The 18610-nt window shown below is 36.7% G+C and overlaps 1 protein-coding gene across 9 annotated transcripts in view; it reads right to left on the reverse strand.

Moving 5' to 3' along the window:
• Nucleotides 1-18610, reverse strand: part of CFAP44 (cilia and flagella associated protein 44) — a 161258-nt gene that overhangs the window by 58644 nt on the left and 84004 nt on the right. For all 9 annotated transcript variants that reach the window (XR_003792411.1, XR_003792412.1, XM_029215118.1 and 6 more), the window contains 4 exons: nucleotides 14980-15141; nucleotides 13696-13923; nucleotides 6180-6325; nucleotides 5288-5558 (listed from right to left, as the gene is read on the reverse strand). Coding sequence is in view for 7 of the 9 variants with exons in the window: in XM_029215118.1 (XP_029070951.1) it covers nucleotides 5288-5558; nucleotides 6180-6325; nucleotides 13696-13923; nucleotides 14980-15141 (807 nt within the window). In the remaining 2 variants the exon portion in view is untranslated. The remainder of the gene's footprint in view (nucleotides 1-5287; nucleotides 5559-6179; nucleotides 6326-13695; nucleotides 13924-14979; nucleotides 15142-18610) is intronic.

Genomic DNA, 18610 nt, shown 5'->3' on the forward strand with positions numbered 1-18610 from the left:
GTATGCAAAATGTTAATACCACCATATTCCCCTCCAACATACGAATTAGTAATATTCATGTGTTACTAACAAAAAATACACCAAAAAAATCCTCTAGATCATTTACTTTAAAGTACTGTTTTTTTAGCATATTCCTTTCATACATGCTTTGATTCCCACCACAATACCTCATGTGTATACAGGAAAAAGTTTATGTATATTTTTAAAATTTTAAGTGTTTCACTTGATCTTATCACAGATATTCAGTGAGAAATACACAGAATACTATAATCCCTCTCCTTGAGAAAGAAAGATGAAATCAGAAATATGACTCTCCCTTTAGAAAGGAAATCAGTTTAAATTAAGAAGCACTATGAAGTAAATCACTTAGAAGTACTTTGTTTATTCAGGTGCTGTGCTGAAAAATGTCTTAGGCTGTTAAAGAACAGGATTTATAACCCAGTGAATGAAACAAAAAGTCCTAGTTTGCTAGCTAACCAGTTCTTAAGTAAAACTGAACTTATTTTCTATTCTCTTCATAGCACATAGGTCTCTGTTTAGCTATCATTTGTTGTAAAGAAATAAAGATTCTCTTTTGATCAAGTTGTTTTATTACAGTACTAGTCTTTATACACATAAAATATAAATCTACATTTATATAAGACAAGATTTGTGATTTTCATAAAGTGAAGTCATAAAACATGACCAATGTAAGAGACAAGTGATGGCTAATACATTTTAGTTACTATTAATCACTTAGGATACAACTTGACTGAACTCTATTCTTTTATTGCTCAGAGTTAAGCCCCTTGCTTCTCCAATATCAGTTACGATTTCCAGGATTTGATACTGATATCAGCCAACTCTCTCCTGACCTCAGCTGTTTACAATAAATTTGAGTTAAACAAAGGTGCTTCCAAAGAGTTCCAAAACACCTGCCAATTGTTCTCAATCGTGACTGCACTCTAGAACCACGGGGGCTGGGGGGAGGGGTGACTTTTATAAAATACAGATGGTCCCTTACTTACAACGGTCAACTTGACAACTTTGCATTTGGTAGAAAGCATACTTCAAGTTTGGAATTTTGACCTTTTCCTGGCTAGGGACATGTGGTAGATCCACTCTCGTGATGCTGGGCAGCTGCTGCAGCCACAGCTCCCAGGCAGCCACATGATCATGAGGGTCAACAACCGGTACCCACATAACCATTCTGTTTCTCACTTTGAATACAGTATTCAACAAATTATGAGATAGTCAACACTTTATTATAAAATAGGCTTTGTGGTAGATGATTTTGCCCAACTGTAGGCTAATGCAAGTGTTCTGAGCACGTTTAAGGTAGGCTAGGCTAAGCTGTGGTGTTTGGTAGGTTAGATGTATCAAATGCATTTTCAGCTTATGGTATTTTCAACTTCTGATGGGTTTATCCGGGCACAATCCCATCGTATCTCATGTTGAAGAATGTCTGTACTGATGCCTGGGCCTCACTTTCCGAGATTCTGATTTAACTGCTCAGGCATCTATAGTTTCAAGAGCTCCCCTGTGATTCTAAAATACGGTAAGAACCTCAGACCTATGCAGAGCTTAGTTTTTAATTTTGTCTATTCAATTCTTTCTGATTTTGCCTTCTAAAACGCAGAGGCTGCTTCAGTGACTTCAGAAATATTTATTGCAGTCATAAATAAAAGGAGACCATTATACAAATGTGGAATGGATTTTTTCTATCCCATATGGGTTTCCATAGAGAGTTGGCACTAAGTAGAAAGATAAAGATTTTCTTCTTGTTCATACACTTTCCCTTCTGGAAAATTCCTCTTCCTTAGCTTGACCTCATTAGACAGCAGTTCATTCTCCAAATTCTGCTGCTATTAATAGAAATGAAAATTTACCTGCTCAAATCTTCCCTACATTCTTTGCATATTCTCTTGAAGCAGGCTACCTGTTAAATAGGAAGCCAATGTGTCCACAGGAATTTTAACTTTGGTCTAATACAATCCCTTATTCTTTAGAAGCAATTCTAACAGTTATTAGTCATTTTATCCAAAGGAACCATTTTTTTTATTGGAGTATAATTGTTCTACAATGTTGTGTTAGTTTCTGCTGTACAACAAAGTAAATCAGCTATATGTATACATATATTCCCTCCCTCTTGGACCTCCCTCCCACCCTTCCCCCCCATCCCACCCATCTAGGTCATTACAGAGCATGGAGCTGAGCTCCCTGTGCTATACAGCAGGTTCCCATTAGCTATCTATTTTACACATGGTAGCGTATATATGTCAATCCTAATCTCCCATTTCATCCCACCCTCCCCTTCCCCCTCTGTGTGCCAATGTCTGTTCTCTACATCCTTGTCTCTATTCTTGCCCTGGAAATAGGTTCATCTATACCATTTTTCTAGATTCCACATATATGCATTAATATATGATATTTGTTTTTCTCTTTCTGACTTACTTCACTCCATATGACAGACTCTAGGTCCATCCACATCTCTACAAATGACCCAATTTCATTCCTTTTTATGGCTGAGTAAGATTCCATTGTATATATGTACCACATCTTCTTTATCCATTTATCTGTTGTTGGACATTTAGATTATTTCCACGTCCTGGATATTGTAAATAGCGTTGCAATGAACATTGGGGTACATGTGTTCTTTTGAATTATGTTTTTCTCAGGGTATATGTCCAGTAGTGGGATTTCTGGGTCATATGGTAGTTCTATTTTTAGTTTTTTAAGGAACATCCATACTGTTCTCCATAGTGACTATCAATTTACATTCCCACCAACAGTGCATGAGGGTTCCCTTTTCTCCACACCCTCTCCAGCATTTGTTTGTGGATTTTTGACAATAGCCATTCTGACTGGTGTGAGATGATACCTCATTGTAGTTTTGATTTGCATTTCTCTAATAATTAGTGATGTTGAGCAGCTTTTCATGTGCTTCTTGGCCATCTCTATGTCTTCTTTGGAGAAATGTCTATTTAATTAAGCCTTCTGCCCGTTTTTTGACTTTTTTTTTTTTTTGATATTGAGCTCCATGAGTTGTTTGTATATTTTGGAGATTAATCCTTTGTCCGTTGCTTCATTTGCAAATATTTCCTCCCATTCTGAGAGTGTCTTTTCGTCTTGTTTATGGTTTCCTTTGCTGTGCAAAAGCTTTTAAGTTTCATTAGGTCCCATTTGTTTATTTTTGGTTTTATTTTCATTACTATAGGAGGTGGGTCAAAAAAGATCTTGCTATGGTTTATGTCAAAGAGTGTTTTTTCTGTTTTCCTCTAAGAGTTTTATAGTGTCCAGTCTTAAATTTAGGTCTTTAATCCATTTTGAGTTTATTTTTGTGTATGGTGTTAGGGAGTGTTCTTAATTTCCTTCTTTTACATGTAGCTAGCTGTCTAGTTTTCCCAGCACCACTTATTGAAGAGGCTGTCTTTTCTCCATTGTATATTCTTGCCTCCTTTGGCATAGATTAGGTGACCATAGGTGTGTGGGTTTATCTCTGGGCTTTCTATCTTGTTCCATTGATCTATATTTCTGTTTTTGTGCCAGTACCATACTGTCTTGATTACTGTAGCTTTGTAGTATAGTCTGAAGTCAGGGAGCCTGATTCCTCCAGCTCTATTTTACTTTCTCAAGATTGCTTTGGCTATTTGGGGTCTTGTGTTTCCACACAAATTGTAAAATTTTTTGTTCTAATTCTATGAAGAATGCCATTGGTAATTTGACAGGGATTGCACTGAACCTGTAGATTGCTTTGGGTAGTATAGTCATTTTCACAATGTTGATTCTTCCAATCCAAGAACATGGTATATTTCTCCATCTGTTTGTATCATCTTTGATTTCTTTCATTAGTGTTTTATAGTTCTCTGAGTACAAGTCTTTTGCTTCCTTAGGTAGGTTTATTCCTAGGTATTTTATTCTTTCTGTTGCGATAGTAAATGGGATTGCTTCCTTAATTTCTCTTTCTGATCTTTCACTGTTAGTGTATAGGAATGTGAGAGACTTCTGTGAATTTTGTATCCTGCACCTTTACTAAATTCACTGATTAGCTCTAGTAGTTTTCTGGTGCTGTCTTTAGGATTTTCTATGTATACTATCATGTCATCTACAAACAGTGACAGTTTTAATTCTTTTCCAATTTGTATTACTTTTATTTCTTTTTCTTCTCTGACTGCCTTGGCTAGGATTTCCAAAACTATGTTGAATAAGAGTGGTGAGAATGGACATCCTTGTCTTATTCCTGATCTTAGAGGAAATGCTTTCAGTTTTTCACCACTGAGAATGATGTTTGCAATGGGTTTATTCATATATGGCCTTTTTATGTTGAGGTAGGTTCCCTCTATGCCCACTTTCTGGAGAGTTTTTATCATAAATAGGTGTTGAATTTTGTCAAAAGCTTTTTCTGCATCTATTGAGATGATCATATGGTTTTTATTCTTTAATTTGTTAACATGAATATTAACATTGATTGATTTGCATATATTGAAGAATCCTTGCATTCCTGGGATAAATCCCACTTGATCTTGGTGTTGATACTTTAATGTGTTGTTGGATTCTGTTTGCTAGTATTTCATTGAGGATTTTTGCATCCATGTTCATCAGTGATATTGGTCTGTAATTTTCTTGTTTTGTGATACCTTGTCTGGTTTTGGTATCAGGATTATGGTGGCCTTGTAGAACGAGTTTGGGAGTGTTCCTCCCTCTGCAATTTTTTGGAAGAGTTTGAGAAGGATAGGTGTTAGCTATTCTCTCCAAAGGAGCCATTTTGATAATAGAAAATTTAGGTCTTGTGATAGGGCAAAGGGATATAATTTGGGGATTCAAACCCTCAATCTTCATTACAAAGCCAATAATGTATTCTGTTTAAGAATACAATAATTTACCTGAATCTTTGATGAAACTCTCATATTCTAATACTAAAGATAATAATATTTTTACAACCCCTTTCAAAGGTACAAATTATGGTATACATCCCACATATGCTTCTTCAATAAGCAAATGAATAAATAGAAAGCAAAATATATCGGAAAAAAATTGGGCATCTTGAAAACAAAAAACTTTGTGAAGGTGATGGAGACAGAAAAATTGACAGTCTTTTTAATAGAGGGACTTCTGCACCTTTAATAATAAGGTGAATTCAACATCTTTAATATTTGATAACAGAGGCACCAGAAAGGCAAAATTATAATACTGGTAGGAAGATTAGACTGCAAGGTATTTGTGTCGAAAAAGTTTCATTTTTAAAGAATATGAGCATTTTAACATCACAATATTAAAATAAAGTTATTATTATTAGTCAGTTACATACCCTGGGAGATGGCACCTTGGCTTTCATGACTTTCTTTAACTCAAATTCAGAAAAAATGTTGAAAACAAAGATATTACTGTCTGCTCCAGCAGTCACCAAGAAACGGTCATCAAAGCTAGTGGAGATGGCTTTAATGCATCCATAATTATTGTCATGCATACTGAAGTGCCAGTAGTCCTCCATATTGGTCAATGAAGGATCATTCTTATTTAGGATATAGACTCGAATTGCTCCATTTTGCATTCCACAAAACATCATTTCTTGGTTAATGCTACAAAACAAAAGGAAAGTAAATCGTTCTTCACATTAATCTGAAAATGTTTAATTGTAAGTTAATTGAAAAATGACTAAAGTTTTAAAAACAAAGATGTTTTGGAGTAAATTGTGTCCCCACAAAATTCATATGCTGAAGCCCTAACAAACTATGGCAGCTCTAGCAAACTAATACAAAAGAGTAGGAGAAAAAGACAATTTGAAATTTGGAGGTATTATATTCAGTCTTCAAAAAAATGACCAGGATATAAGCATATATCCTTTAATTATTAAAGAACTAACTATTAAAGGACTAATGATTCAATTAGTGATCTTTCCAGAATCATTGTAACCCAGAACTTTCATTATCTGACTGTGCAGTAGCATCCTCCTAAGTAACAGAAAGAAAATCCATACAATTGAACTGTGTGGTAAATTCTGACAGAATATTTGATAGAAGGGATTGAAGTAGTTTCAGGAATAGCTTAGATTCTACTTTAGTCACTTGATTTATTTAACTAAACATTGTTTGAGTACTCCTCCATTTGGACAGATCTTTAAAATTGACAACATTAATGATGGACAAAAACAGAGAGTAATGGGATATAGTTGTTTTAAAGCTTTCTGAAATTCTGGTCACCTGAAAGTGATAGTTGTGATGGGATTATCCTCTGTATCCTCAAGAAGACGGAAATCAAAGGGTTCATCTTTCTTTTCTGTGATATCACTGCTTTTGTCATATGGGGGAAACTCACAGTGATATAGAAAACCAGAATCATAGCCACCCTGGAAAAGAGATAAATAACATACAAGGTAGTACCTGAATATAAAAATCCTATGACCACATGAGGAGTTTTTGATTATTTCAAATTTTAACACATAAAATAGGTGTCTTAAAACATATACTTTTGTATGATTTCTATGGTTACAGATGGAGATGCTTTATAAAGCCTATTAATCATTTACATGCAACTACATAATTATAAAAATAAAACACCTTACAATGATTTGTTCCTACTTAAAAGACAATACAAGAGGGACTTCCCTGGTGGTCTAGTGGTTAAGAATCCTTCTCCTAATGCAGGGGACGCGGGTTCGATCCCTTGTTGGGGAACTAGGATCCACATGCCACGGGGCAACTAAGCCCGTGCACCTCAACTAGAGAGCCCATGCACCCACAACTACAGAGCCCATGCACTCTGGAGCCCACGCGCTGCAACTACTGAGCTCGTGTGCCGCAAGGAAGAGCCCATGCACTGCAATGAAAGATTCCACATGCTGCAACAAAGATCTGACACAGCCAAAATAAATAAAAATAAATATTTAAAAAAAGACAATACACGAGAGATATCATTTCTATCTACATACTGAATTCCATTTTATTTTAAGGATTATTCAGCATAAGCAGTATTTAACAATAGAGTTTTGTAGATCATGGTTTTCAGAGATTTCCAGTCCAGGAGATTTTTTTTTCTCCCTAAGGCAACTGCCAGTTCTGAAAGTGGCAGCTGAGAGGTTAAGAAATTGAGCAGAGCAATCTGTAGTGTCATGGGCTTAGGGAAAGGCAAAGAATTCCCAGAGTCCTCCAAGAAGAAGGAGCCATTGTAAACTCACCTTCCACTGGGCTTTCCACTGCAACCCTGGAGGACTATATCCCACACGTATGGATAAACCAGAAATAGACTGGCCCTCGTAGGAAGTAAAACCTAATTTCAAGTCATCTCAATCACTGACTGGATGAAACTGATCTAGGATTTTTAGTTGCTTTCCAGAGCTAAAAATAAATGTCAGGAGACAACGGCAATATACAGAGACTCAAGCTGATGCTACAGTTTTTGACAGACAAGATCCAGCGTTCAATTATTAAAAAAAAAAAACTAGGTATACTAACAAAGAAAAGTCTTGATTGAAAATCAAAAGAAAAAACAGACCAAAGAAACAAAAGTACAAAAAATAGTGATAGAGGTGTTTTCAAAATGGACTTCAAAATAACTCTGATTAATATATTTAAGGCCTTTGAAGGCAATACAGAAAGAAGTCAACTAGGGTCTATAAAAAAGTAGATAATGGAAAAAATAATTCTAGAACTGAAAAATAAAATGACAAAAATTAGAATTCAATAGATTGGTTTAAAAGCAACTAGACACAGCTAAAACTAGAGTTATGAAGCTGGAACGGAATCAGAAAAAATAGAGTAAGGCAGGAGAGAGAAAATACAGATGTAAAATTTTTTAAAAAGGAGTGTAAGATCTACATGGGACATAATGATAATGATTAATATACACAAAATTAGAATCCCACAAGAAGAGACTAAAAAGATGGACCAGAAGCAGTATTGTGGTCGATAAATGTCTGAGAATTTTCTAAAAACTGAATACAAATGTATTGAAGTACAAGAAATGCAATGACCCACAAGGAAGATATGTGAAGAATTTACACCTTTTAACATTACACCATAAAACTCCCAGAAGAGAGCATAAGCAAAACATTCTCTGACATAAATCATACCAATGTTTTCTTAGGTCAGTCTCCCAAGGTGACAGAAATAAAAACAAAAATAAACAAATGGGACCTAATCAAACTTACAAGCTTTTGCACAGCAAAGGAAACCATAAAAAAAAAAAGACAACCTATGGAATGGGAGAAAATATTTGCAAATGATGTGACAGACAAGGGCTTAATCTCCAAAATATACAAACAGCTCATACAACTCAACAACAAAATAACAAACAACCCAATCAAAAAATGGGCAGAAGACCTAAATAGACATTTCTCCAAAGAAGACATACAGATGGCTAGCAGGCACATAAAAAGATGCTCAACATCACTAATCACTAGAGAAATGCAAATCAAAACTACAGTGAGGTACCTCACACCTGTCAGAATGGCCATCATTAAAAGTCTACGAATAACAAATGCTAGAGAGGGTGTGGAGAAAAGGGAACCCTCCTACACTGTTGGTGGAAATGTAAGTTGGGGCAGCCACTATGGAAAACAGTATGGAGGTTGCTCAGAAAACTAAAAATATAATTACCATATGATCCAGCAATCCCACTCCTGGGCATACACACAGACAATACTATAATTCAAAAGATACATGTACCCCTATGTTCATAGCAGCACTATTCACAATAGCCCAAACATGGAAACAACCTAAATGTCCACTGACAGATGAATGGATAAAGAAGATGTGGTACATATACACAATGGAATTACTACTCAGCCATAAAAAGAATGAAATAATGCCATTTACAGCAACATGGATGAAACTAGAGATTATCATACTAACTGAAGTCAAAAAAAGAAAGACAAATACCATATGATATCACTTATATGTGGAATCTAAAATATGGCACAAATGAACCTAGCTACAAAACAGAAACAGACTCACAGACATAGAGTTCAGACTTGTAGTTGCCAAGGGGGAGGAGGGTGGGAGAGGGAAGGACTGGGAGTGTGGGATTAGCAGATGTAAACTATTATATATAGGATGGATAAACAACAAGGTCCTACTGTATAGCACAGGGAACTATATTCAATATCCTGTGATAAACCATAATGGAAAAGAATATGAAAAAAAAAGGCTGCATGTATATAACTGAGTCACGTTGCTGTACAGCAGAGACTGGCACAACACTGTAAATCAACTGTACTTCAATAAAAAAATAAAGAAGTTACACCTTTTAACACAAAATCTTCAAAGCAACAAGAGAAAAAAAGATGCATAGGTAACAAAAAATAACAATAAAAAGATGTACATAGGGCTTCCCTGGTAGCGCAGTGGTTAAGAATCCGCCTGCCAATGCAGGGGACACAGGTTTGATCCCTGGTCCGGGAAGATCCCACATGCCGTGGAGCAACAGAGCAACTAAGCTCGTGAACCACAACTACTGAGCCTGTGCTCTAGAGCCCGCAAGCCACAACTACTGAGCCTGCATGCCACAACTACTGAAGCCCGTGCACCTAGAGGATATGCTCTGCAACAGAGATGCTACCACAATGAGAAGCCTGTGCACTGCGATGAAGAGTAGCCCCCACACAGCTACAAAAACCCAATGTAGCCAAAAGTAAATTTAAAAAAAAGATATAGATGGCAGAATGGAAGACAAAAGATGATAAGATATCAAAGTTTTAAAAAGAAAATATACAGAAGAACTAAAACTTTTAAAGGCAAAATAGGCACGAGGCAAAAAAAACCCCAAACTTATATATACATATATATGTGTGTGTGTGTGTGTGTGTGTATGTGTGTATATATATATATATATATATATATATATATATAATGTGACAATGAGGTGAGGAGGAGGATACACAACACTAAAGTGCCCAAAGATCTTTTTTCTCTAGAGCTAATAAAAGAATAAATTTGTATCAAATTATATTAAATTAAGGATATATACTATATGACCTTTAGCATCACCACTAAAAACAAAATAGTAAAAAAAAAAAACAGTATAACTAATAACCTAATAGAGGAGGAAAATTGGGGGAAAAACTACCTAATCATCTGATAGAAGGTGAAAAACCAAATGTAGAATTGGTGTGATAAACAGAAATAATAAGATGGTAGATTTAATCTAAAATACATTAGCCATTACATTAAATATAAAAGGACACAGTGTTCTATTAAAATAAAGATTTTACTACAGGATTAAAAAGAAAAGCCTAGCCATGTGCTGCTTACAAAAGACATACTTTGAAATAAGAATATCAAAGGTAAAGGAAAGAAAAGAATCATTAACAACTCAGAGTTTTGGCTTAGTAATTGGATGGATGGTTGTCCTATTTACTGAGATGGAGATGGAGCAGGTTTGCACAGGGCAAGTGTGATTTAAAAGTTATATTTTGGGGATTTCCCTGGTGGTACAGTGGGTAAGACTCTGTGCTCCCAATTCAGGGGGCCCAGGTTCGATCCCTGGTTGGGGAACTAGATCCTGCATGCATGCCGCAACTAAGAAGTCCACATACTGCAACTAAGAAGTCCGCACACCACAACTAAGAAGTCCACATGCCGCAACTAAAGATCCCACGTGATGCAACTAAAGATCCCACATGCCACAACTAAAGATTCCATGTGCCGTGACTAAAACCCAGAGCAACCAAAATAAATATTAAAAAAAAAAGTTATATTTTGGACATGTCCATTTTGAGGTGCCAAGTAGTGATGTCAAGTTGGACATACAAGTCCGAATATGAGAGGAGAGGTCAAGACTAGAGATAAAAATGAAATTTATTGGCATATATTTGATATTTAAAATCTTGGGACCAGATAAAATCATCTAGCAAGAAAGAGGGCACCCAAGACCACATCCTAGAGTACTTCAAAGTTCAAAGCTAGTTCAACATATAAGAAGCCAGCAAAAGAGTCTAAAAAGGAGTGGCCAGCAGATCGTGGTGTCATGGAAGCCAAAAAAGAAAATGCTTTAAGAAGAATGGAGGGTTAACTTTATCAAATGTTTCTGAGAGGTCAAATGGACAGAGAAGTGACCACTGAGCTCTGCAGTAGGAAAATCTTTGATGACTTGAAGTGGTGGAGCTAGAAACCTGACTGGAATGTGTTCAAAACCAAATAGGATGTGAAGAAATGAAGCCAGTGACTACAGACAATTCTTTCAAGTTTTCCTATAAAGGAGAAGTGGATGAGAAGAAAAGAGATGTGAAAGAAAAAAATCAAGTACTAGGAGCATGTTTACGTGCTGACGATAAGAAATGAGTAAACAGACAGAGGTTGAAGATACAGGAGACCAGCCAGTTTATTTCAGGAGTAAAATCTTTGAGAAAGTGAGAGGGGATAGGATCAAGAGGCCATTTGGAATAGTGTCCTTGGAAAGTTGCAGGGGACCATTCACCAATTGTTAACAGTAGCAGACAAACTTGTATGGATCTCCATAGGACATTAGATCTCATTAAGACAAGATAAGGAAATTCCATCTGATTGTTTTTATTTCATTTTCTCAGTGCAATGTGAGATGGGAATTCCTTGGCAGTCCAGTGGTTAGGACTCTGTGCTTTCACTGCCGGGGCCTGGGTTCAATCCCTGGTCAGGGAACTAAGATCCTGTAAGCCGCTCAGCGGGGAAAAGAAAAAAAAGAAAAGGAAAAAGAAAAGAAATGTGAGATAAGGTTATCATTAGAAGTTGAGGGAAGGTACAAAATGATTGATGGGAGAAGAATTAAAGCGATAATTTGGAAAGTGGGAAAGTGAACATGGCTGGGCAGTAGAACCAGCCTGCACTGTGAGTACTGATTTGAGAGCTGTGGTCGTGCCTTCAAAATGAGACTGGTTTTCTGCAGCATCTGCTTGGATGCAGGCACAGAGTTGGCAAATAGTTGAGTCAAGCAGGGTTAGTGTCACTTCTTCTGAACTATGCCTTGACCTTGTATGCTGGTGTAGTTTAATGGTTAAGAGCGCGGACTCTAGACCCAGACTGCCTGAGTCCAGATCCTGGTTCCACCCCTCATTAATTATACAACCTCAGATAAGTTACCTAACCTCTCCCCTCCTTGGTTTCTTCTTATGTAAAATGCAAATTATGAAGAGCGCTTATTTTATAGGGTGGTCACTTAGAATGGTGACTGGTATATAATAAGCACGTTTCCAGATTTAGCAAATAAAAATACAGAATGAATGTTAACTAAACTTACTGTGGTAATCATTTCATGATACATGCAAGTCAAATCATTATGCTATATACCTTAAATTATACAATGCTGCATGTCAATTATATCAGTAAAACCAGGAAACAAGTTTTTAAATGCAGGATGCACAGTTAATTTGAATTTCAGATAAACAACAAATATGTTTTTAGTATAAGCATGTCCCATGTAATACTTATCTGGCACCCCTAAAGGTAAGCATTAAATATGTTTGTCAGGGCTTCCCTGGTGGCGCAGTGGTTGAGAGTCCGCCTGCTGATGTAGGGGACACGGGTTCGTGCCCCGGTCCAGGAAGATCCCACATGCCACGGAGCGGCTGGGCCCGTAAGCCATGGCCGCTGAGCTGCGCGTCCGGAGCCTGTGCTCCGCAACGGGAGAGGCCACAACAGTGAGAGGCCCGCGTACCGCCAAAAAAAAAAAAAGTTTGTCAAATAATTAATAATTCTTGCATATGTTTCAAGGACACTAGAACTCTATTATATTACTGTACAGTTGTTTCTGTGCCTCTCTCCCTCATGATATGAGGGAACTTTCAGAAGGCAGGATCATGTCTTAATTATTCCTTTACCCCATGAACCCCACACAACAGTAACCATCGATAATTGTTTCATAAAGCACAGAGGATAAAAGGTCAAGGCACTAATACATGGAATCCTAAGGTGCCTCCATCACTACTTTCTATCCTTCTTGCTGCTTGTCTCCTTAGAAGTTGCCATCAAAGATATATTTCTAAGAAATGTTGAAGAGGAGTGGAGTTAACATCATTCCTTATAGCAACAGTACTCAGCTAGGCAGTCTCCTGGCCTGGCCAAAGATCTGATACCACTTATGAATTAGAGATAATAACTGACATAAAAGTATATGTGAAAGACTACTTTTTTGGTGAATGGAATTGAAATTTGTGACAAATTCATAATGAAGGAAATCTTGCTTTGCAATAGATGAATAAAATATTTTATAAGAGTAGAAAATATATAATTAGGGGATGTAATTGTCACATTATTGTAACATTTGCAGGTACTTGTCTCGCATTTTTCTCTTCTTCCTTATTAGCCAAGTCCCAATCTCACTCAGGGTGGCAATGTGACCATCTAAAAACAGTCAGCTTCCCACACTTCCATGCAGCCACACAGCATAGTTGTAGATAATGAAAGGTAAGCAAAGTCTAGTTGACTGTGCTGCAATCATATTCAAAACTTTAAAATGATAAACACAGCTGGAAAACCCCTTAGCCCTTTGCCCTTCTACCTTTAATTCTCCTCCCCTTTGACCTTCTGAAATGTGTGATTGTCATAGATAACAGATACAATAAGTAGACATATAAAACATATTAAGATGATATAAAAACAAACTCACATTCATTCATCAAAATTCACACCTTTGGTAGTAGTTAATAGCTGAAGTCTTACCATAGAGTAAGGAAGTAAGAAAGTGATGGAAAATAATACCTATAATTAGATTAGGGTTGAGATAAAAATTTATTACATTATTACTTACCAAAGAAACCCAGAACTTCCCTGGTCCAGAGTAAAATCCACAGAGGATGTGACAGGGGGTTAAAGGAATAAAGATTTCGGGTAATGGTTCCTCCTCCTCCTCCTCTTCCCCCTGGAGTTCCTTTTCTCCATCTTCTCCCATCTGTGCTTCTAGGCTTTTCCTCCTTTCTTCCTTTTCCTTCTCCTTCAACTCCTTTTGTTTCTTTCTCTTTGCAATTTCTATTAATCTCTTGTGCAAGAGAGACATTGAGATAAAAAAAACTGTCATTCATTCATTCATTCACACTATTATTAAAGTAGGAGGAAGACAGAGTCCTAGAAAAATTCACAGCTCTAATGTAACAAATAATGTCATTTAAAGATTATTATCAAGTTGGGAATATATTTTTATTGTTAAAATTTTCAAATCATTGGAGTGACTTTCTTCATAACTCCTATTGATCCTGGTTTTACAGAAATCATTTTGCCTTTTTTTTCCTAATAGAGAAGTTAAATATAGCTTCTCTCAGAGCCTATCACTGTCAATCCATGAATTTGGTGGACTGAAATAGTCCACAGGGGAAGCTGTCTCTATCTTTAGCGGTACAGTGATTTAGGCCCTCAGCCTCTATCAACTGGCTATTGCAAAAGCCCCCTAGCACTGGAATCCCTACCTCCCATCTTTTACCTCTTTATTCCATTTACCTCTTCGAATTAACTTCCGAATTTATATGATCTCATCACATCAATCTCCTCCTCAAAAATTCAAAATGGATTCCAGTGGCCCAAAAATTAAATTAAAACAACTTGGCTAATAGTTAAGGGGTTCCATGTGGTGGTCACAGACTCCTGTCACACCCCTCCACAAATTGCATCCCTCTGCCTCATGGTCCATTCTTCATTTCTCGAAAACACCAAAACTCTTGCAACTCTGCCTTCCCTCAGGATGTTCTCCCAGCTTTTATTGCCTTCCTCCTCATTTTCAACCTGTCAAAATCCTTCCCATTCTTTAAATACTAAATATCACCTCCATGAAGTCATCCTTGACCTCCTCTCACCCCTCTATCAGAATCATATATTCTTTCCTCTGCGTGCCCCTAAAATTCTTTTCTTTGCACTGTGATTTTAATATCTACTCATTACCACCTTCTAATACAATAAGCTGCTTTCTACCAAATAAGCTCCTTAAAGTAAAAGTCTATGTCTTATTCTTCTTCTTCGTATTTTCCCAGCACTTAACACAGGATATTTTATATTCTAAGAAAGAAAAAAAATTAGAAGACAATGCTTCAAGGGTATTTCATACCAGAATCTTAGATTTGATACTTGAGAAATGGAAACATTTTATACACATGTCTTTGATTTCATAGGAAACTACATCATGGTCCTCCTCCTCCTCCTTTATAGTTGGAAATGGAGCTTCAAGAACATAGCCATTCTCACAAATAATCAGTAAAGTACTTTCAGGCTAAAAACAAAATTAAAACATATCATTTACATTTAGGCAAATTTTTAGAAGCACAGTTCATAAAGATTTTAAACCAGGGAAACTATAATTGCTATGTATATTAGCCATTTTTAAAAGATACTTATTACCAGTAATAACCACAGTGAGGAACTTAGTCAATCTTATTAATCACTATACACAATTATTAGTACAATTATATCATTAATTAATAAGTTAAGTGTTAAAATTAGATTTAGATTCATTTCCCTTATAGATGCCATATTTTCTGAGCCAAAAATTGGTTGTGAAATGTTAGCCCAAACGGCAGAATATTAAAATTAGGACAGCCAAGGAAAATCTGCAGTATGTGAATGGCATATACAACCTCAGCCTCCTTTGATTGATCATCCTCTCTCTGCCTGAGTTCATTTAACGTGGATGTCCCCAAGATTTTTGTTCACTTCCCTCTTCTTCTTTCTCTCCATAAACATGCCCTGGGAAATCTTATAGCCAATCAAGGCTTCATTACCACTCACAAGCAATTAGACTCCAGATTAATCTCTCTAGTCCAGTCCAAAATCATGTATTTAACCATGTGTGGGAAATCCCCATCTTGATAGTCTATAGAAACATTATTCGAAATGTTTATTCATTCAGTTATTCTATTCTATACTTATTATACACCTACTATGTGTTCAGAATTTTGTAGAGGGCTAGAGGCAAAATTATAATAAGAAAAATAGGGATTGTCTCTGCCATTATGAAGCTTACCTCCAATGGGAGAGCCTGTCATTTAACAAATCATATAAATAAATGTAAATTATAACTGCAATAAGTGTTGCAGAGGTACCACAAGAGTAAGGAGGTTGTACAAGGCTTCCTGAGAAGGTGGTACCTAAGTCTCAAGGTGAAGGATGAGTAGAAGATATTTTTATAATGACTTAGGGGAGGGTTTGAGGGAGCATGCTATGTAAAGGACATACCATGTGCAAATATCCTGTGGCACATTTGGGCTTTTAAGAAAGTTGTGGCCTTGGTGGTATCACCTAGGTGAAGAGAACAGAGTGAGAAGAGAGACTGGGACAGAGCCTTGGGGAAACAACACTCAATGGCTGAGTAAGGGAGACTGAGAAGGAGTGACAAGATGTAAGAGAAGGAACAAGGAGAGCATAATGTCCCCCAAATCAAACAAAGATGGTATTTCAAAGAGGAAGTGAGGGTCAACAAGGTCAACTGAGGCTAAGAGGGCAAGAAGATAAGAACTAAAACTGTTAAATGGATACCACTGGTATCTTTAGAAGAGCTGATCTGGTGGAATTATGAGACACAAGAAACTCGTAAGAATGTGTAAAGGAAGGAGTAGGTGTAAGGAAATGCAGTTCGTGGGAATAAACAATCCCCTTAAGAAAATTGGGAGGAGAAACATGGAGCAGTGACTGGAGGAGAACATGAAGTCAAGGAATTTATTTTTTATACATGAGAGTCTTGAATATATTTAAATACTGATGGAAATAATCCATTTAACAAGTAAGGTTAAATTTATATGACAGAAAAGAGAAAATAAATGTTGAAAAAAGTGGGAGTAGAATCCAAAGGTCACAAGGGAGAATTGGCCTCAAGTAGGAAGGCACACAGCACCCCTATTGTAAAAAAAAAAAAAAGGGAAGAGGAGCAGGTACATGAAGAGGTAACAGGATTTTACGTTTGGTAGTGGGAAGGCAAAGGAGTTCCTGGCAGAGGGCTCCTACTCTATGAAATAAATGATGCTGAGAATGAGAGTGAGCCAGCTAGTGGGAGGCTTGAAGCTTTGAGAAGAGGAGGAGTTTTTAAGTGTTCATTGTGGGTGAAAGAGAGTTGATAAGAACAATGTCATAGGATTGCTAAGCCATACCATGAATTGTGTTGAGGCCATTTGAGTCACTAAATTAGGGAGAAGCTAATCTTCTCTGATGTATGACTATCTCCAGCTGCCCTTGGTAATCACTGTAGGCAAATACAAATCAGTTGGGGGCATTCAGGGATGGATTTTTGCCAGAAGTGTATGAAAAAAAGAGAAGGGAGCTCAAGGCATTGGAAGAGTGCTATTGAACCCTACTGAAAAGAATCATGACATTTAAGCCGGATGTAGGGGGAACTTAAGACAAGAGTGGACTAATGAGTGAGGGAAAGCAAATGGTGAATGAACAAGGGGTGCCTGTGACTTCAGAGAACAAGTAGAGCAGAAGTAGCTAAGTTAACAGGCTGGATAGAAGAGAGGTTGAGGTTAGAATGTGAGATATCTGAAAAGTAGACTTTTAAAGTTGAGTTCTTACAAGACGTTGTAGTCTGAATCATGTCCCCCCAAATTCTTATGCAGAAGTCCTAATCCCCAGTATCTCAGAATGTGACTGTATTTGGAGATGGGGCCTTTAAGCAGGTAATTATGTTACAATACAGTTGTTAGGGTGGGTCCTAATCCAATAGGACTGGTGTCCTTATAAGAAGGGGAGATTAGGACACAGAGGGAAAATCATGTGAGGACACAGTGAGAAGGTGGCCATCTGCAAGGCAAGGAGAGAGGTCTCAGAAGGAATCAAACCTGTCAGCATCTTGATCTTAAACTTCTAGCCTAAAGAACTGTGAGAAAAAAAATTCCTGTTCTTTAAGCCACCCAGACTGTGGTATTTTGTTATGGAGGCCCTAGTAAACTAATAAACTGTGGTAATAGTGCCCAGTGGATGGCTGTGAATGTGTGTGGATAAACTGTAAAGGTCATGGGAAATGAAGAGGTCAAGAAGCTCAGAGGCTGATGTGATTTGCTTGACTAGGCACATGCTGTTAATATCATTCAGTATAATTGTTTACACTTCGGATAAAGAGAAAGATAACCATATTCTCAAAATTTTAATAAAGAGGCAGGCTTGACCAGGTGGTCAGATGATAACAGCAACATAAAAAGATAGAAGGTGATATAGCCAAGTTACAAGAGCCTCAGAGGAGCTGTGTTTGTATTTTATGAGTCAAGTCATAAAAGTAATAAATATTGTCACAAATGAAATAAAAGTTAACTATTATACTTCTCTCCCTGACCCCAAACATATATAATGAATGCTAAAAAGTTGATGTGTATCCTTTCACACTTTTCTCCTCAGAATAGAATTTTTTCGAGTACAGAAAAGGGTATTCATTTATTCATTCAGTGAAGATATGGTCAATCCATATCCATGAAGATAAAATAACCAGACACATTAGAAATAAGACATCAAAAGTGAGAGTCAACAAAACAAATACCAAAAAAATCCATAAAGACTTCAGATGTTGAAATTATCAGACTCAGTCCAAAAAACAATTATGCTTACTATATGTAAAGGAATATAGAAGTATCCACAGGAAGCAAAAAAATATAAAACTAACAAAACAAATATGACAAACAACCAAATAAAACTTCAAGAAGTAAAAAATACAGAAGTTGAAAATAAGATCACAAAGGATGGCTTTAACACCAGATAAC

The sequence above is a fragment of the Monodon monoceros genome, unplaced genomic scaffold (assembly GCF_005190385.1).
Source record: "Monodon monoceros isolate NGI ecotype Baffin Bay Population unplaced genomic scaffold, NGI_Narwhal_1 Super_Scaffold_11, whole genome shotgun sequence".
NCBI lineage: Eukaryota > Metazoa > Chordata > Mammalia > Artiodactyla > Monodontidae > Monodon > Monodon monoceros.